The sequence below is a fragment of the Pararge aegeria genome, chromosome 6 (genome assembly GCF_905163445.1).
Source record: "Pararge aegeria chromosome 6, ilParAegt1.1, whole genome shotgun sequence".
Lineage (NCBI taxonomy): Eukaryota > Metazoa > Arthropoda > Insecta > Lepidoptera > Nymphalidae > Pararge > Pararge aegeria.
Window position 1 is genome coordinate 17,665,544 of NC_053185.1, and position 21,649 is coordinate 17,687,192.

The 21,649-nt window shown below is 35.2% G+C and overlaps 2 protein-coding genes across 2 annotated transcripts in view; both read right to left on the reverse strand.

The window, feature by feature from the left end:
• The window catches only part of LOC120624256, a 524,392-nt gene that overhangs the window by 105,682 nt on the left and 397,061 nt on the right, over positions 1 to 21,649 (reverse strand). The window lies entirely within an intron of this gene.
• Positions 2,732 to 5,839, reverse strand: LOC120624257 (immunoglobulin domain-containing protein oig-4-like). Its single transcript, XM_039890706.1, has 4 exons — positions 5,664 to 5,839; positions 4,819 to 4,890; positions 4,511 to 4,660; positions 2,732 to 2,972 (listed from the first exon to the last, which is right to left on the reverse strand). Exons 1-4 carry the CDS (start codon positions 5,757 to 5,759, stop codon positions 2,814 to 2,816), a joined length of 477 nt encoding a protein of 158 aa, XP_039746640.1. The 5' UTR covers positions 5,760 to 5,839; the 3' UTR covers positions 2,732 to 2,813.

A 21,649-nucleotide genomic window follows, 5' to 3' on the forward strand; every position in this document is an offset into this window, starting at 1 on the left:
TGCACATTCTCACTTCCGGGAGACAATGGCGGCCCTCCCGTTTCCGATCAGCGATTTCCCGTCGCCATTTTGCTGAAACGCAGCTCAAAATTGATTTTGAATACACGATTTCACTAGTGGTAGGTTTTATAATTTTCAGCAGAGTAATTTTGCTTAGTACTGTCTTTGATATAGACTTGTAGACTGCGAGCTAAAAAAGTACGCTTACTCTTTTTTTTGTTAAGGTAGAATAATGTGATGTTTTCCTATTATTATTAACTACAGCAGCGGTGAGAGCCCTGTGGATAGAACTTCGATTTAACTTTCCAGTTCGAATCTAAGAACTAAAAGCTAATAAAGCAGCAATAAAATATCACGTGCTTTAACGGTAAAGTAAAACATGGAGAGTTTTTGGGCCAGAGAGTTACATAGGCTTTTTATCGTGGCAAAATGCACAGTTACTGTGGGAAGATACGCTTACGCTTACGTTTTTTCCTTCAATCAAGCAGAAACTGTGCAAAGGATCGACGTGATTTTTGACATAGAGATAGTTTATGAGCTGCATGGGCTACGATTTATCCCGGAATTCAAGCAAGCGAGCAAGTTAGTCTGTCTATAAATGACAAAGTTATTTCCGAACACACATATCAACAAACAAACCCCGAACGTATAACCTCCTCTTACCCCCCCGAACGTATAAACTTGAGAGACTCCAGAATTCTAGCATTCGTTTCATATTTGGGATGCGAAAATATGATCATATTTCTCAATTTCGGTCTCGTCTCAAGTGGTTACCTATCAGACTTCGCCGGAATTTGCACATTGTTTCTATTCTGTACTGTGTTTTATTTCATCCTTCTACTCCTCTTTACCTGAAAGAGAGGTTTCAATTTGTAGGACTCCCAGACGAGCTTCGTTCTACGAGGAAGTTAATCTTGAAGGTGCCTGGTCACAAATCCTCCTTCTTCAACGGATCATTTACGGTTCAGGCTATTAAAATATGGAACGCCCTGCCGTTAGATATCTGTGAGGCACAATCGATTGGGACCTTCAAGAAACTAGTGGAGGATCATTATTTGTCTCAGCTGTCTATCAGCCGAACATCGCTGAAGCGGATCATTTTAAGTTTACACACTTAAAATTTAATTATTTATGTATTTCATATAAATTGAGGATGCTATATGTTATTTATTTACATAGGTATTTATGTTATATATTTTATTTATATATTTGTATAATTTTAATCTTATTTATTGCACCACCTACCTCTTTTTTATGTTTTTTCCTTCTACGCCATTGGTTACCTGGAAGATATCGCTATGTAGCGATAAGGCCGCTAAATTGTACTCTCTTGATATGTATTTATATCTCTGTAACTACTTTTTTTCTTTGGTGTACAATAAAAGTGTATTCATTCATTCATTCACTCCTCTTTTTAGAAGGAGGTTCAAAATATATTATTAAATGATTGATTGAAAATATATTATTAAATGAATATATTATTAAATGATTATAAACATATAATGTTGAATAATTTACTTTAATTGTCAGAACACAAATTAGTCAAACATTTTTTCAACAGTTATGTCGATAAAAATAATATAACAAAAATATTGCATTGGAAATGAAACGTTACGAAGTTTCTGAACATATTTTGTAGCCAGTTCAGAAATGTCAAGTCGCAGCGTTCTAAATTCAAAACATTTATTTTTTACTAAGGTAGCAAATTGACTTCAACTCTTTGGTTTAATTAATAAAGCCGGCTTTTTCAAACTACAGTTCAGCGTTTGTAATAATGTGTTCCTGACAGCTCGTAATTGAATGAACGAAGTAACTCCGAAATGGTGTTGGTTATGGATAACAATATTTTTAATGTTTATTTGCTAAAATATGTTTTTAAAATCCTTTCGTGCTTTTACAAGGATACGTTTATAGGGCGATGGTAGTATTTCCACGTCATCAAATCAGTAAGGAGGAGGGTGAGGAAGCTGTGGGAAAAGATCAAATTTTATCCTTTTCCAGAGAACGATGTCCATGCCAGTCGTGCATATGGATTATAGTGACTTGAAAAATTTTTTTTTTTTTTTTTTTATTAGGATAAGCCAGCATTTGACGACAATCATGCCCGTTAGAAAGCAATGATGAGGTCTAGGTTGGAGCACGCTTGCCTAGATAAAGCCTATTCACTGTAGCCTTAATCTTCCAAGTGTTTCGCATGCCTCCGTGAGTGGAGCCTCCTCGGAAGCAATTAGCGGGTATTGCGCAAGTTGGGCAATAAAATACTTTCTTCATCAAGGTAATGGGCGTGATTCGTGTTAGTCATCGCTCCTGCTACGTCACCATTGTCCGTGTTACGTAGTAGGTGCGTTAATGTGAAAACTCGTTTATTGTTATTTGAGTTACATGAAAAAGCGGTGTTAAATACTGGCCTCTATTACACTACCGGGCAGGCCACTGTCACTATCATTAAAAATTACTTCATCAACATTATCATATAAAATCGTTACCATCCCAATACAGAGCACGGGTCTACTCCCACAGTGAGAAGAGTTAAAGTTACAGTACCAGTGGCTCAGTGCGGATTGGTGGACAAAATTATTTATTCGAAACCTACTCAAACAATATATATTTCTAAATTCAAAATAACCTCAGTAAAATTGGTGTTTATAAAAAAAAATATATATATCTTAATGCTCATTAATGTTCTATTTTGTATTTGGTTGGAAATGAATGAGACAACAATTATTAAAACTTTAATATAAACAGCTTTGTTCAATGTGTAATATAAAAATCAATGTACTTTATCCAAACGAAAATATTATAGACCAACGGATTCAATCAAATGCAATAGAGAAATCCGTCTTAAAAGATCGACGATCTATCGAGTACATATTGTCTGCTGTGCATTCATACACTCCAGCATCCATTTGGGTAGCGGGATCTATTTCGATCTTGGACTTAACGCGATCGTCGCCGATAAACCATTCGTGAATCTGGAATTACAATTATAGTCAAGTTTTATTCATGCATCTTTTGTTATTATAATCTAAGTACACTGGAAATACAAGATTTACATAAAATAAGATCTTAACCGGTTGAAGGTATAATTATTTACAACACTCGTAAAAATTGTTGGAGATTTTTGGATGATTGAGCCAGCAAACTGTTATTACAATGCCATAGTCTACCGTAATCTCAGTAAAATATAAAAAATAAATAAGGCTTACTACTAGGCTCCCATAAGGTATATAGAGCCAGCAAACTGTTATTACAATGACCCATAACCAGTCCAATACAGGCCGTAGTCTACCGTAATCTCAGTAAAACATAAAAAATAAATAAGGCTTACTACTAGGCTCCCATAAGGTATATAGAGCCAGCAAGCTATACAATAAGCCATAGCCGGTCCACTACAGGGTTTTAGGCCGTAGTCCACCACGCTGGCCAAGTGCGTATTGGCAGACTCCGCAAGCATTTGAGAAAATTACGAAGAACTCTCAGGCAAATATAAAAAATAAATAAAATTGAAAACAGTTCCACCGAAATAAAGGCCGACGTCCTTACTACTAGGCTCCCATAAGTTATATAGAGCGAGCAAGCTCTAAAATAACCCATAGCCGGTCCACTACAGGGTTTTAGGCCGTAGTCCACCACGCTGGCCAAGTGCGGAATGGTAGACTCTATAATCATGTCCAACAAGCATTTGAGAAAATTACGAAGAACTCTCAGGCAAATATAAAAAATAAAAAATTGAAAACAGTTCCACCGAAATAAAGGCCGACGTCCTTACTACTAGGCTCCCATAAGTTATATAGAGCGAGCAAGCTATAAAAAACCCATAACCGGTCCACTACAGGGTTTTAAGTCGTAGTCCACCACGCTGGCAAAGCTCGGATTTGTAGACTCCACAAGCATTTGAGAAAGTTGTGAAGAACTCTCAGAAAAATATAAAAAATAAATAAAATTGAAATCAGTCGTATCGAAAGAAAGGCCGAGGTCCTCACTACTAGGCTCCCATAAGATGTATAGGGATAGAAGACGAAACTGTCTCTATTACTTATAATAAACTAATATTTTTAAGTTTTTGACCACTCTCATTAAAGCGTCAAGCTTACAGCGCCAAAATGACGTCAATCAATTGAAGACACAAACAGTAAGAGCAGCTTATCCAGTGGTAATAAAACAGGTCAGTGCAATCAATACTCTGAGATCATTGCAATTTATTGACAGTATTATTTTGACAGTATTTGTCAACAACTCTTGTTTCAACTCTTCAGCTGGGTCCTTAGTATTACAGGTTCAAACAGTATTATCCTAAATTACCATCCTAAAAATAAGGATTGTAATTCTGTCAAAAACTCACAAAATATTATAATAATATTGCGTTATGCGATGGTAGTAAGGCCCCAGATGAATGATTATAATCATTAGGGACGTCCGGATATATCTTGTACAACCGCTATTTAAAAAGAGGAACCTTCCGCCAGGAACAAATTACGATCACGACTTTGTTAAGAGTCTAAATACTCACATGCAAGTAGTGATGTGCGAATATTTCATTTCCATCTTTAAACCATGTGATATGCGGCCGCGGGGTGCCTTTTGCGGTGCACAGAAAGGCAATTTTGTGTCCCAAAACGTACTCAAGATCAAAGTGCGAGGCTAGTAAAATTTTTGCGCCCTACAAATTGTAAAGATTAATTTAAAACCTTGAGTTAAACAGGATTTTATTAAAAAAAATAATAATCAAAAAGTGTTATATGTTCAGGTTTCATGGATGTGTGTAATTATGAATTTGAGTAACATTATTCAACATTAACTTGGCATAGTTAAACTTACATCGTTGTTATTGTAGTACTGATCAGACTCAGGGTCACGGTATTTACCCGTGATAGGGAGCCCGATTTGGACCTGCGAATTATATATAGGTGCATAATTGAAATGGTTACAATAGAAAGTATTATTGACCAGAGATCAGCATGATCATTTCTCAGTACTTGGCACTGGCCTCTTGTCTTTTAGGAGAGAAGGTTTTAGAGCATAACTTCACCACGCTGTTCCAATGTAGGTTTGTGGTCCTAAACGATTTTAATTATTTCATAAATAAACGAGACGACTTAACTTGCTCTGTAAGTTTGGACACTACCAATTTCTAACTTCAGTCTGTTTCTGAGATTTTTTACAGAAAAACCTAAAAAACAGTTTTAGGCTCTACTTGGGAATCGAACCCAGGACTTTGTAGTCTGAAGACTGTGTAGTTAAACATGCTTACCATTTTAAATATAATTTTCGTAGTAAGCGACCTTTGGTGATTGGAAAATCTAGCCCTAAGTGTGTTGTGGTGACACACAACATATTTTTAACTCTTTAGGTAACCGATTATAGCAAACTAAGCTTAATTTTCGTCATACATAATGGAATTCCGAAAAGAAACGCCTACTTCTATCTAATCTTTACGTAACACCAAACAGATCCTCTAGATACGCTCTTTACGCACTTTCCACTTCGTAACCTTTGATCCATGGAGATGTCTTCGAACGCAACGCACAATTATGTAAGCTTGACTACTTTTCATAGATTACAAATTACCTATTTAATATCGAAGCTATCTGTTATTTTCAGTAGTCAATGAAGAATAATTTAAAAAAAAGAGATCGTCACCTAAAATTATAATTTTAAATTACCTTGGATTTCGTTCTTGGCCTGTTTCGACCTCGTCGTGCTTCAGCCTCCCAAGCAAGACACAGCAGTGTTGTGATGAGAACACATTTTAGCAACATTATCAACCGTTAATGTAAAGAGTATAGGTCAATATTTAGCAGGTATAAAACCCACGAGAGTCTAGTACCAACTGCGGCAGTAGTCGATTGCCTAATGACATAAGTAATCGGGACTCCTGTCTCCCCTTCTGTTTTTCGCCGTCATATTTCCTTTGCACTTTATACATTGCGTTTTAAATTGCTTGTGGGGTCACACGCGTAAATAACTGCGGCGTAGAATTCGAGAAAGTTTTCGAATCTTCACGTGATGGAACATGGACAAATGATGGTTGGATGAAAGCTGTTATCAGAGCTATGTTCTCTTCAGCAGGGCTGAATCTGTTGGACTTCTGGCTTCAAGGCTTTGTCTCCTTACCCAGGCTGACACCCAATTTGAAGATTACTTCCAAAGTGTTTATACCTTTAAGGTTAGAGCCAGCTATCTTGGCTTAAGGCCTATTGGTGTGCTCGCGGATGTGTGCGATAGAGGTCCCTTGGCTCAGGCACCAGGTCAATGGTTGGGTTAGTTTAGGTAGGTTTAGTCGGTACTCGAGCGCCACAACCACCGGATGTGTTGATTAAATAGAGCTGCACCGTGAGCTTCCCCCCTGGGAAATCCACTAGGATTTCTCCTCGAAGCATAGCACCTTAGTGTGTTGACAAAATAGATCTGTCATCAAAATTATAATGCTGCTTGATACTAGATGGCGCTGTTAGCAGGTCTGGTGAGCAGAAAAGAGACGAAATCTGAATAATTCACAAAAGACTAAATACTACTACATGGAACTGGACTAAATGGAATAATTATTACATTAGCTATTCGTGTTTACTCTGGGATGCTAATTTTTTCCGGGTGTTCCGGAAGAAATTGTTTAAAGTGTGTGCATTTTTCTTGCTTACCCTAATTTTATGTTTGTCATTGTGTTGTTTATAATGGTATCTAAGAAACCAAATCCAAACATTAATATTATCCCATGTAATCAGCTAAGTAATCACCGAACTCTAGATTCCCATGTTATATTAACTGACAGTTTTTTTTTAAATAGTATTTGGTGTTGTGTTGATATACTCGTCACATTTGCTGATACCAATTTAAGTTAGCTCTCGACTGCAATCTTAAATACACCATCACCTAACTAAGACTGCAGTCTAAGAAGGGTTAACCTGTTTGGGGCATTTGTATTAAACCCTTACCCCTTGTCCCATATTTTAATAATACATAACTATTGTAACATTTACGCGTTTACTTTAAAAATAAGAATTTAGCCGACCGTTTGTATATTATAAGTATACGTTTGTACTTTTTGTGGTGTGCAATAAAAGTATATTAATTAATTCATTCAGCATTTATGTATATTATCACGTCAGTGTTTATTATAAATAAAAATATTCAATAGTCATCTCACAACCCACAACACAAGCTACGCTTGCTTTGGGGTTATTATTATTATAAATAAATAAAAATAAAATTGTAAAGATACAACACACTTTTACAAAATAGTACTCCATATATAGTATTAAAATTTATATTACGCGTTATTGGTTATCAAACACGCGAGAAAAATCTAGACGTCGCGTGGTATTGTGTCAATTTATTCAAAGAGGGGAGAGCACTTGGCTATAAAATTGACTTTTCAATGACTTTGCGAGAGGCCTCGATGTATTTTTCCACTATATCATTAAAACAATGTGATTTTTATAAATAATGAAGTCAACGTTATTATTCTCAGTTTATTATCATCGTTTAACGTGATTTCGAGGCAGGCCATTGACACTGCCACTTTTCTAACTCCGGATTGGTACTGAAAAGTCATTAATAGCAAACACACAATACTTTATATCATGTTTCACCCGACCCGGTGGTTGAACCTAGGACCTCGTAATCCGTAGTTGAATATGGTAACCACTAGACCCTCGAAGTAATAAATGAAAATGGATACAACTCTGAAAAGTAAGAGATGCGAGCCGAGGACTGAAGTCAAAAGTCAAATATTTCTATATTCAAATAGGCACATAGATGGCATTTTTGATGCGTACATTACATGTAAAATATGACATAGAAGTAAGTTGATGGCGATAACTAAATTCGTCAACTTAAAACTAAAGCTACGAGGGTTCCAATTTGTTTTGGGCTTCTTCTTAGACCAGGGCGCGCCTGGTCTAAGAAGAAGCCCAAAACAAACTTAGCTGGTTGTTATTATTTTTTGTAATCACGTTCTCTCATATCATATAAAAATATTAAAGAAGCAATCTGATTAGAGCAATAATTGAACTCGGTACCCCCCGAAAGTAAGGCAGAATTCCTAACCAATAGGCTATACAATAAAAGTCAAACAATAAGCCAGCCTATAATACGCTTATAAAGTAGTTGAGGAAGGCAAAAATCTTATATCTTTTAATCTCCATGGTAGATATTTCTCGAGCATTTTTTTATAGACATTTATTAGCGGCGCAACGAAGTGTTGGAATCGACGATTATCTTTAGCCGGGGTTAATGGTGCAGACGTCGGGGAAGTTTAGATAAAGATGCGGGAAAGACGTTGCTTACACGTTAGAAAGGAAAGATATGAACAAAACATTGGTAGATATCATTTAATGGAATAAATTGCGCACGCAACGAAGTAAAACTTCGTTTATTTAATAAATATATATATAAATACTACGACAATTCACACATCGCCATCTAGCCCCAAAGTAAGCGAAGCTGGTGTATGGGTACTAAGATAGCTGATGATATTTATATGAATACAATAAACATAAATACTTATAATATACAGGTTTGTTTGTTTGTTTGTTTATAAAATATCTTTATTAATTAAATAATTGTATTACAGTTCATATCCTGGAGACTAGCCTAGGTTGAACAAATCAATAATATACTTACAGTTTAGCAGGTTACAACACCTTTTTAAAACTTTACAGCATATAAACTTAACATTTTTAACAACTTATTGAGCCACATAACAGATAATAATAACTTGTTTTACGTAGAACTTAGTACAGACGTACGTTTATATAAAAATTAAATGCATTGAACTGGTAAAGATATTAATCCTAAATTTTTTAAATTAAACGAGGGTAGCACTCGGAACTATGCAACAGTTATAATATACAGGTAAACACCCAGACACTGAGGAACATCCAAACTCTTATTGAAATTCATTCATTAATACTAAAACCTGATAAGTAATTGGCCGCCGGCTGACGTTTAACGGCGGGTGACGGCTACTTCAAAGCCTCGACTTTACTCTACACCAGCCGCATTGTATCGGTGAGTCAAAACACACTAGGTATTTAGAATTGCGTGGTTTCATTATTTAAATGAATGTAAACCAAATGAAATAAATGAGATATTAGAGCTATAGCCATGCTTATAGATTAAATGAGAAAGAGCATGTTTATTTGTTATTAATGACGGCTCGACAGATAAAACAAGCTTACTGAATTTTGACATTCCATACGACCGACCGACCGACATAGCATACGACCGACATCCAAGTATCTTCAAACTACTCCCTTTTTTAAATAGTGCCTATCTATGTCCTATAAAAAAAAATAATAAAGTAACAAGCTTACCAATCAATGGATTTCGTAGAAGCATATACAGCGTTGCTTACCTGAAATAAATAAAATATGAAGGTTAGATACTATTTAAAAAAAAGGACATCGATTAGTTCTAAAAAACACTTCATAATATGAAGGTATATGAAACACTTCTTTATGGCTACTATGTATGTGCGTTTAAAAGACGTTTGAAAATCTTTGACGGTGTATCAGTGATTTTGTAAGAAGAGATAAATACGCATAAAGACGTAAAATGTAGACTGTTCTAACTTCGATCTTAGACCACACGGGAAAACATATTTCCTAGCATACGAAGTTGAGGATAGGAGCTAGTCTAAAGACCAATACTTTCGATAAAAAATATTCGTACCGTTAAAATATATTGTCATGTGGAGTATTATGAAAATCAAAATATTATTTTTCATACTCTTTCCTCAATTAATGTTACCAAACAAACAAAGTCCTCAGGCTTTTTCCTGTTTAAACATAAAGAAACTTGATAAAAATGTTACAAAAATCAGGAAACTAAGGGTAGGGTTGTCATTTTTGTAACAAGACACATCATTAAAATATACTGTCCAAAAATGTGAAATGAAAAGTTCTTTAGAAGTTTATTTCAGTTATTTGCTAATCATATTAAAAAGATTTATAATAAAAATCCTAAGTTATTATAGATATCAACAATAACTCCCCAAAAGGATTTTGTTCAGTTGTCTGCAATAGCAAAACTTCTTATAACGAAACTGTAACGTATCGTATTCTGTGCATTGAAATTATTTGATATTTTGAAATTTCTTTTGGAGGGCACTCTATAATCGATACTGAAGCCAAAACTGTATTTTTTTCATTTTTGTCTGTCTATCTGTCTGTCTCAGGGTACGATGGAGAGATTTTCGCTTTAAGTATCTCTGCGTGATCAAATAAAAAATAAAGAGATCCCTATAAGAACCAGAGTTACCGATTTAATTATAATGTTATATTTACGTTTTTTTTATTTATTTTTTCTCTCTTTTGATTTATTTTTAAATTGTATAATACATTTAAATATGTATTTAATTAGTGTAATTGTTAACCATACTGATTAAATTAAAAAATAAATCATATCTATCGGTGTCATATTTCTGAGGAACGATGGAGTCCCAAGGTGCTGGAGTGGCAACACCGGACTGGAAAACGCAATGTTGGTAGATTCCAACCGAAGTGGACACACGACACAAAGTTGAAGCGAGTGGATATTTTTATATTTTATTATATTTTTTTATGTTGCAAAATTTATAGACAACTGAGACAATGTCGGAGGCGATAATTAATATACATTGCTATTTTAACAATTAGTAACACATTTATTTTAAACTAGCTGACCCGTGCAACTTCGTCTGCGTCAAATATAATTAAAATATTTTTAAGCATTTCCATACCCGTCGTAACGTCAAAACGATAGGTCCAATTTGAATAATTTAAAGAGGAATTTGCAGGTACATAATCAATTTTAACTATAAAACTATTTATTTGGATAAAGATCTGTTAGGAACGAGTTTGAAATTGTACCCGGGTTTGGATTGCCAAATTATAACAAAAAGCGGTAATTTATTATTTAAGTAAGATGGTACGCATGCATTCGATCGTTGTCCCAAATGCCTTGCGACTCGCTGTTATCTGTGAAGATTTATGTCCTTTATCTCCGACAATATTTATCAGATCTTTATTAAAATTACACAACACATGCTTGATAGTATACACTTTTAAATAAAAAAAGAATTATTTAAATCGGTTCAAATTTAACGGATCTATGAAGTAAAATTGATAAAAATTTTCATCTCATTTCCCGGGGGAAGCTTTTTGTTTATCGGGATAAAAGGTATCCTATATGTTGACACGAAATATCAGCTACCACTTTACCAAATTTTATTTGAATCACCGGACAGACAGACAGACAGACAAAAATTAAATAAAAATCTGTTTTGGACTCAGTAATCAGTATCGATTATAAAGCATCCCCCGGTCAAAATTTTCAAAATATATTAAATGTACAGAAATCTTCCAGTTACAGTTTTATTATAAGTATAGATAACAAACAATAATTAACTCTTTGCCACTATAATCGACAAGATCAAACCACAGATAAACAAGTAAAAAAAACAACATAGGTGATGCTTTTATGTTTTGCTTTAGCGTTACAATAAAAATATATTTATAAATAGTTTCACTTAAATCTAAGGCCACAAAGATTACATAAACATAGCATTTTGAAACAGCACGGTCTCGGATTTAACATGAAAATAATTAAGTATTTTGAATTAATAAATATTCAAAAGAGTTTTCCACCACAAGACAGCCTTAGTGCAATATCATCTGGTGATGAGTGATGATGCAGTCTAAGATGGTAGCGGGCTAACCTATTAGGGAGTGCGGCAGTTATATTTAACCTATACCCCTTCTCGGTTTCTACGCGGTATCGTACCGGAACGCTAAATCGCTTAGCGGCAGGTCTTTGTCGGTAGGGTATCCAGATTAGACCAGAGAAATTTCCAAACTGCCCCTGGCGGGAATCCAGGACCTCCAATTTAAACCAAAGCGCTCAACTCGACGCCAGGGAGGTCGTCATAACCAAACAAAGTATTAACGATAACTAGAATTCAGTAAACTTATAAAAAAGATAAATTACTACACGTAGACAACCCTATTACTAAGGGCACGTCATACGTAGACAGATACGTTATCCCATAATACTCGTTACATGTCAAACTTCTCCGATAGGGCGCATAATGGGTCACAACTCCCATGCCGATGTTTTTCAGCCGATTTTCTTGGAATAACTTGTTTTATGGAATTTTGAATCCATGGCTCGAGGCAATGGAATGTTCCCGATAACACAATGGCGCTTAAGTATGCTTATTTGGTTGTGCTTATACAAAAATGCGGGTATAAATAACGTTTTTCAGTTCCTGCGAATCGGCTTATCGACAGAGCCGCTAGAAGCGTGTAACATTAAAACTTGCAAGAACTAAATTATTATGTTTCGGTAATAGGGTATTTGTTTTCTTGAAAAATAGTCGTATAAAAAGTAATTAAATCAAAAAAATCTGCCGAAGAGTCCTTGATCGCCCAGTAGTGTTTTGTATGATGTTAAAGTTGCTGTATACATTTAAGAAGGTTTAATGTAGGGTAGGTACTTTTTTACTCAGTTGTCTAATAAAGTGAATTAAGTGAGTATGTTAAAATATTGTATGACAAAGTCCATCTACAAGACATTGGCGAAGTACCTTGTTGTCAGTTGGCACAGTCAAAAGCCTTAAACAAGAATTGAATTGAATTCAAGCTACCTAGCTAATACATATTGTTTTTACGAACTCTTGAGTTTTATTTATGTTCCTAAACAAATTACAAGTAAACAAAATGAATGTTTTTCCTTGTCTGGGTGTTTATCTGTATATTATAAGTATTTATGAGTATTATATTCATAAAAATATTCATCAGTTATCTTAGCACCCATAACACAAGCTATGCTTACTGTCGGGCTAGCTGGCGATGACTTCTTCTAGTCTGTATTGTAACATGAAACGTTTAAACTACATAACTTTTTTATCTCGTTTAAGTTTAATAATGTTAATATAATTCTGGCCTCTCAGCAAAAATGTACGAAAATGTTTGGGAATGCCTTGAAAGCACTGCCATTCAGTTGCCCAGAATGTATTTGTTGAAACACAATAATGTTTAATGAAATTGTATACCGTGGCATAAAAGCTTGGTTGTTATTAGAAAATAACTAAAAGATGCTTTGCTATCTAACTCTGTGTTCTATAGAATGGAATGGAATTGTATCGTTCATTGTTAACACATCGAAAGGCAAGTTGACAAGACGTATAAAAGCATTCAAAACAGTATACCCACAGCCGGGCGTATATTTAAAGTATTTATTAAATAAGTACAAACAGCCGAAAAAAAAGGAAAGCCGTAAAGGAGAGCCGTAGCTTAATTGGTGAAAGCGCTCAGGCCGCGATTGCCCGAGAGTTGCAGGTTCAAATCCTGTCGGATCCGAACATTTTTATATGCATTTTAAATTTATAAAATTGATAATTCCTCCAAGTGTAGGTAAAAACACTAATAAATAATAATAAGTACAAACAATCTAACACTGTGTTTATTCTATGAAATGTATTAGTTATTATTTTGCAGTGATAGCCCTGTGGGACTCGACTTCGACTTCACTTTCGGCGGGCCGAGTTCGTACCCACGCACGCAGCTCTAACATTTCAAAGTTATGTGCGTTTTTAGCAATTTAAATAATACTTGCCTCAACGGTGAAGGAAAACATCGTGAGGAAACTGCATGCCTAAGTGTTCTCTATAATGATCTCAAAGGTATGTAGAGTGGTGGACTCCGCACTGGGCCAACGTGGGGACTACGGCTTTAGCCCGCTATAATTATGGGAGACCCGTGCCCTGTAGTGGGAGTGGGAATGGCTTGATTATGATGATTAGTTATTAGTTTATTTTTTTAGAATCAGAAAGGTATTAAATTATTGTACCTACTTGTTAATCGCTTTAGCTTAAGCCTGTGAAGGCACATTAAGTTTTATTAATTCAAATTAAAATTCAAAATTCATTTATTTCAAGTAAGTATAAGCACTTTTGAAACGTCAAATCTGTCTGTTTGTAGTGACTCTACCACCGGTTCGGAAGGCAGATTCTACCGAGAAGAAGCCGGCAAGAAACTCAGCAGTTGCTCTTTTCCAACATCAACAATTTACATTTTACATTTTAACATTCATTTTTTGATATATATATATATATTGATATTTATATACATATATATAAATATATATGTTTTTACTATATATATGTAGTATTAGTATGTAATGTTTATAATTAGCACAATTTAAGTACTGCACTATCCCGTTTTCTCTAATATGTTTCTTCAACCAAAGGTTGTCTGGAGGAGATCGCTTCAAGCGATAAGACCGCCTTTGTGCATATGTATATTATCGTTTTTTTTTTTTTTTTTGTTAACCTGGTTTTATATTTGTATGTGCAATAAAGACTTTTTCTTCTTCTTCTTCTTCTAAATATTTGTTGAAGTCTGAAGTAGCGAGGTAGGTGTATGCTCTTGCCCAGCTGTGGTACTTTAATAATGATGATGATGGTCAAAATGGACAAAAGGAAAGGTGGTGACAACTATATTCTGATCTGCCGTATTTTATTACCTACCACAAACACTAGTTTCACTTAATATACGTTACTGTAATGCTAGTACACAGCAAGTTTAAAAGATATTGTCCTTTTCTACTTTCTCACTAGACATTTCTTATTAAAAGCTTCGACGTCGTAGTAATTTTTGCGAGTGATACTTTGTCCTCTAATAATGCGGCTCCACCAAGTTTTCCGTATAATTAATGAAGAATGGCGGAAACAAAGCGCAAGGAACAAAATGTTCTAGGAAGAGTAATTAATGGGACCGGAGTTCTGCGGGTGACAAGATACGTTTCATGCTCTAAAAACTTACTAAGTATTTCCAAAGGCGCATTCGTAGCTTGATTTTTTTTCAATTATGTATTGTTTTTGAAGTTATATTTCTTTTGGCGCGATGGTGAAAAATGATGAGAGTGAATTTTTACGATGCGCGCGCACACAAACACCTGAATTTTATAATTCTATTCTATATAGTACACGTGTTTCGTAACAGTGGAAACAGTGTAAATAAATATTATTACGTTACTAAAACCTTTTTTATTTAAATAAAATCTTTTTCATTAATTTTAATATTTATCGTTAATCACTACTGCATTTTCGATGATGATATAAGGTACAATATATAAATATATATATTATATCTTATATCATCATACACATATATATATATATGTATATATATATACTGTACACTGATGAAACTTGGTATATATATCGTTTCATCAGTGCATAGGTAGGTAACAAACAAATACTGTGAATACTACAAATAAATTTATTAATATTTGTAGTATTCACAGTATATTTGTAGTATTCACAGTATATTTGTAGTGTTCACAGTGTAGCATATATTATACTACAAATAAATATATGTGTCTGCTCTGGTTTCTGATATTCCTGAGGCTGTAAATAGACTCAACGCTGACCTTAGTGCTATCTGTGACTGGAGCAGATCTCATGGGTTATTGGTTAATGCCAGCAAGTCTCAGTCAATTATTTTGGGTAATTCTAGGCAAATTGCGAAAGTGAATTTTTCTGGTATTCCGCAAGTCACTTTTGATGGGTCTCTGCTGCCTTATAGCAAAACTGTGAAAAACCTAGGCATTCTCATGGACAGCAGTTTATCTTGGAGGCCGCAAGTAGCCCATATAAGCCAGAAAGTTTTTAGTGCCTTTGGGTCCTTAAAAAGATGGAAAAATCTCTTGCCTATCAAGACTAAGATTTTATTAGCCAATACCCTTCTTCTTCCTATTTTAGATTATGCCGATGCCTGTTATTTAGACTTGACTGAGGACCTTCTGGATAAGCTGGAGCGAATACAAAACTTATGCATAAGATTCATATTTGGTCTCAGGAAATATGATCACATCTCTGAGTATCGCAAAAAATTGAAGTGGCTTCCTATTAGGCATCGGCGTAATCTGCATGTCCTTTCAATCCTGTATTCTACTCTTTTTCATCCTTGGACACCACCCTACCTTAAACAACGCTTTCATTTCCTTTGCCCGTGTCCGTCTCAAGGATCTCAGCGTTCTGCTAGGGAGAATATTCTCCGAATGATGAAATGTAAGTCTCAAAGTTACTCGGAATCCTTCACAATAAAAGCTGCAACGCTGTGGAATGCACTCCCTGACGATATTCGTCGCTCTAAATCCCTAGCTATTTTCAAAAGCCGTGTTAGACATCACTATTTGTCATACTTAATTTTGTTGTTCGTATATGTGTACTTATGTATCTATAGTAAATATATATAAATATTTATTAATATATATATATATATATATATATATTTATTTATATCTTATTTTATTTATCTCTTTTAATATATTAGTTATTAGTAGTATGTACTTAAGTGTGTAAATTTATGTATTGTTTATTTTAATTGCGATTTCCCGTCTCTCATGTTTTGTTGTGTACTATCGGTAAGGTTACCTGGCAGAGATCACTTTTAGTGATAAGGTCGCCTTTTGCTTTTAATTTTTTGTTTAACTATATTTGTAATTTCTCCTTTATTACGCAATAAAGATGTTTAAATAAATAAATAAATAAATAAATAAATTTAAAAAATATTAAAAGCAAAGTACATTTGCGTATACAATAAAGGTATGTAATGTATATGTGCTAAAATGTACTCAGTCCTAATTCTAGCATCGTGTGTGGGTAGTAAAAGCTCCTGATACCCAATACCGCAAATCCGGGCAGTATTTACGTCGCAGCTGAGGTACATGGAAAAGGCGTGGTATTTAGTAAGGTATTTGGGGGAAAATGGGGATTAGGGATGATCATAAGGACGGAGCGATACTTTGGAGATATTAGAAGGTTTGTGCAGTTAAAGATATTCGTGTTTTTTTTTCTCCTTTTTTATAGCATTAACGTCTCTCACTCACTCCCAGAAATAATAAATTCCTAGAAATAATTGGAGGATTGAGCACGGGACCTCCGAATTGAAAACCCCAAATAAAGCCCCAGATCCCAGATACTGCAGTGCATCGGGCATTTTTGCCGAGACGGGGTTGTTCGATTTCTTAGCTGTTATCAGGGCGCGTATAGCATCCTTCTGGGAAAAAGTACGTAACTCTAGCAACAGCGTCCTTCAGGTAGGACATGCGTGATCCAACAGTAGCTCATTGGATCACAAAACATAGAGACCAAACAAAAAGTAATTCCAACAAAAAAACCTTCATTGTATAGAAAGAATATTTATTTGTTTATTTTTAATTTTTAATGTAAATAAAAATTAACATTAAGTTTAATTAAAACCAGACCCATCTACTTTTTTTTACTTTTGTACTTTGTGCTTTTTAGGTTTTTACCACAATAAAGAAAAAATATTATTATTATCAACGAGTATAGTGCTTACTTACATGCGTACATTCTGTTATATAAATGTCTACAAAACAATTCTGCACTGGAAACACGAATGTAATTTCGGCGTAAAATAATATTAATTGGACAACGAATTTAATCATGCAAACAGTCGAATCCACGGGGAGAAATAATTAATTTCGTCGTAACCAAAATTCCACCAAAATCGGCTCAAAATGACGTCTAAAATCGACTGAAACATCACTCAAGAGTGAAACTAATGCTTCTTATTTATTGACTCTAATCCGTTACAAGCATTCACTTAACTGGAGCCTTTGTATCATACAAATTAGTGTAAATCCGGGTCCATTTATAATTGGCCAGATGAGTGCTATGCAAAGATATTCCCTCCCAGTTAATTTAAGCCCCTTGAAGGATTTCTAAGAGGTTTCACTTGAGCATCAAATAAGGCCCGTGGAGTGGTCATGTCTGAAGGCTTGGCCAGCGTAACTTGAGCTGCTCTTGCACTTCGCGCTCGTTGTTTTTTGATGGAAGTAAAAAGGGTTTGCTGTAAGAGTTGGGTCTGGCTGAACTGGTTTGCGGAGCTTGGAAGGGTGCGCCTTGACCGCAGTTGCCGTCTTAGCGTACTCCGACATACACACTGACATAAATTGGATGCTCTTAACGATCGAGCTTACGACAGTCGTTTGGGGAGATGTCGTATCAAGTATTAGGATTCTCTTATAGGGAGGTACGTTGCGATGGCGTATTGCAGGAAAGGAAATACTGTTACAATAGATAAGTAGGTACTTAAAGCTTTCAAAGGATTTTTTATTTTTGTCTGACGATTGGCGCAGAATGCTGTGGGTTCGATTACCACAACTGAAAAATGTTTGTGCGATGAACATGAATGTTTTTAGAGTCTGGGTATTTATCTGTATATTATAAGTATTTATGTGTTTAAGAAAAAGATTCATCAGTCATCTTAATACCCATAATACAAACTACGCTTACTTTGGGGCTAGATGGTGATGTGTGTATATTTATATTTATATTAGTATATTTATTTATTTGAAAGAACGGAAGAGAAAATCCTTTTTTTGCGGTAACTCCTTTTATTGCGCAAAACTTTACTATTCATTAAAAATCACTTTTCTTAATATAGGACTAAATATGACACGACAATATAGGAATAGTAAACTAAAGATCAATGAGAAATTAATTTTAATTTATCAATACATAATCAGCCTACGCCCTAAAGCGGGAGTGGGAAAGTTGTGGGGATGAATGGATATTTGTTAATCATTTTTATTTCTTTGCCATCTGAGAACTATCCTGCGCTACATAAATCTTACAGCTAGGCGAAGGTAGTATGGTGGGATTGTTAACCTTAAAAGTTTAACAAAATTTTCATTGTAAGGTCAATATCGTAAAGAGTAAACGTGCGTAGAGGGTACATTGCCGAAGATCTGTTTGGTGTGGAGTAAAAATACTGAAGAAATTATGAATGACACGATACAGATTCTGAGTACAGCAAATTAAGCTTAATTTTCATAATAGATCATGGAATTCCGTAAAGTAACGCCTGGTTCATCCATCTTTAAAAGTTCTAAAAAACACTTCTTACCTCACTGGAAATCAAATTTAAATTCAAAAATGTTTTATTCATGTAGACCTTATCACAGGCACTTATGAAGCGTTCATATATTTAACATGTTTCACTAATGTTAGAAATGATGATAACTGCATCCGTTAACTTAAAACTAAAGCTAGGAGGGTTCCAAACGCGCCCTGGTCTAAGAAAGGCCCACAAAAATACTTAGCTAGGTTATTTTTTTTTTGTCATCTCCATCTCATAGTCGAGTTAATGTTGAGGTATGAAGTTAGAACAATTCATGCCCAAGCTTTTTTATCGTACATGTAAGCCATACTTATCATAAAATGGGTGATTGTGATGTGTGATGAGTGATGACCGGGTGATGCTTTATAATCGATACGGAGTCCAAACAGATTTTTATTTAATTTTTGTCTGTCTGTCGGGGCATCACGTGAAAACTACTGAACGGATTTAAATATAATTTGGTATAGTGGTGGCTGATATTCCAGGTCAACATATATGCTACTTTTTTCCTGATAAACAGTAAGTTTCCTCTGGGAAATGGGAAGAATTTTTTTAAAGATATTAAAACAGATATTAACCTATTTGAACCGGGTCAGCTAGTCCTCAATATTATAATAGGATTCTAAGCATACAAAGTTGCGGGTAGCCGGTAGTAGGTACGTATAATTCAAGCTGTGTAGTTTGAATTTGGTTTACCTGTCAAACTTGCAAGGCTGAGCGTAAACAGTTGTTACTGTGCAATGAGTGTGTCACCTACAGTGTTGGACGCCGTCTACGAGTCGAATCAATACGAGGCGTATGGTATGCAGTACGCACTAACTAGCCTGCGGTTATCGTCTAATTTGACGCTTCAGATAATACCTACTAAAGCCCATTCATATCTATATAGCCTTAACCCCATATTCAAATCTTACAACGTTTAATCATTTTAGTATCTCTAATTACAACATCGCACATTATAAACTCAAACAGCAATATATTTGAACATATATCACACTGTTAATTAACTACAAAGAGACATTATATTTTTCAATCTTCCCTTGACACTTCAGTTCGTACTCCTCTGTACGTCTACTTCTCCCGCTATTTTATATGACCTTCCTTTTTGATCTGGGTTCCTGTCATTTTTAATTCCTACTCCAACTTATACCGAGAAAAGATTATGCATAATTTTGACCAGTCTGAACGAAGATACCCTTTTTATCTCTAACCAAACGTAGACAAAGGCAGATTTGCTAACAAAATAAAAAGTGCAATTATTTCAAGAAGACATACTTTATAAGCACTTTAAGTAAAGCATATCTGTCTGTTTGTAGTGATTCTACCACCGGTTCGGAAGGTGAATTAAAAGATTACTGACTCACTAACTGACTGATCTATCAGCGCACTGATACAGCGCGAAAACAAGGCATATATATTTTTTAGTTTTTTTATTTCACAACAAGTTAGCCTTTGAGTCTTTGACTGCAATCTCACTTGGTGGTAAGGAATGATGCAGTCTCAGATGGTAGCTAGCGGTCTAAACTGAAAAGTAGTTTGCAGTTATATTAAAACTATACCCCTACCGCTAATCGGTTTTTAATCGGTGTTTAAGTATATAGAGAAACACGTGTAAACAACTTATAACGTTTTTTTCCTTCACCGAGAAACAATTTGAAAACAACACTGAAATATAAGGTACTAGCTGTTGCCCGCGACTTCGTCTGCGTTTGATTTGTTTTTTGATGTGGCATTAAATTTAGTTGTAGATCTAAAAAAAAAAAAAAAGTATTCTGTATCGCTAAGCCTTAAATGAGGGGTTTGCTGCTGTCCGCTGAGGAGTACTGTCCTCAGCGGACATCTCCAACCACAGTTTGGGCAAAATTAAACACATATTATAACCTCTATAGTACAAAAATATTTATTTAAATGGGTTATAATTTGTCGGAGTTATGGTGTAAAATCGTCAAACACTCATCCCCTCTCCCAAAGGAACCGAGCTTAATGTCGGGAAGAAAAGTATCCTATATTACTTCTCAAAAATATGTGTACAAAGTTTCATGAGGATCGGTTAAGTAGTTTTTGCGTGAAAGCGTAACAAACAAACTTTATAATATTAAGGTAAGGTATTATATGCATTGGTGTTTGAACCCACAGCCCTTCGGTAATAAAGGCAAGCTCCCAGTAGCAGGACATTGAAAAAAAAAAGTAAAAACCGATAAAAGCGTACAATGGTATCACACCCGCAATATAAATCCACGCCCGTGGTGGTAGTATTAATTCATTTCCTCGCGAACATGCTGTGCGGACGTGACGTCCGATGCCGGTACCGTGGAGCTCTCACATTATAGTAATGTAAATCCACTTATCATCCGTTCGGCAGCGTTCGGGTAACTTCGTGACATCTTTTCGTCCAAAATCCCTCAGTGCCTGAAGACCAAATTGTTCGAACAGTGCGTGTTGCCAGTGATTACTTACGGATCTGAAACGTGGTCGCTTACTATGGGCCTCATAAAAAGGCACATAGTCACTCAGCGGGCGATGAAAAGAGCAATTTTAGAAGTGTCTCAACATGATCTAAACAGAAATTAGGAGATCCGTAGAAGAACCAGAGTTTCCGACTTAGCTCAGCGAGCAGCAAAGCTGAAGTGGAAATGTGTGGGGCACATAGCTCGGAGAACCGATGGACTTTTTGCCAAAAGTTTTTGGAATGTACATGATCATAACAGAAATTAGGAGATTCGTAGAAGAACCAG

Excerpts from the sequence above, each read along its gene's own strand:
- LOC120624257 (XM_039890706.1), bottom strand. The coding sequence starts at position 5,759 with ATGTTGCTAAAATGTGTTCTCATCACAACACTGCTGTGTCTTGCTTGG. Across the intron at positions 4,891-5,663 it reads GGCCAAGAACGAAATCCAAG|GTCCAAATCGGGCTCCCTAT; the intron begins GTAATTTAAAAT and ends TATAATTCGCAG. Across the intron at positions 2,973-4,510 it reads TCGCACATCACTACTTGCAT|ATTCACGAATGGTTTATCGG; the intron begins GTGAGTATTTAG and ends TTGTAATTCCAG.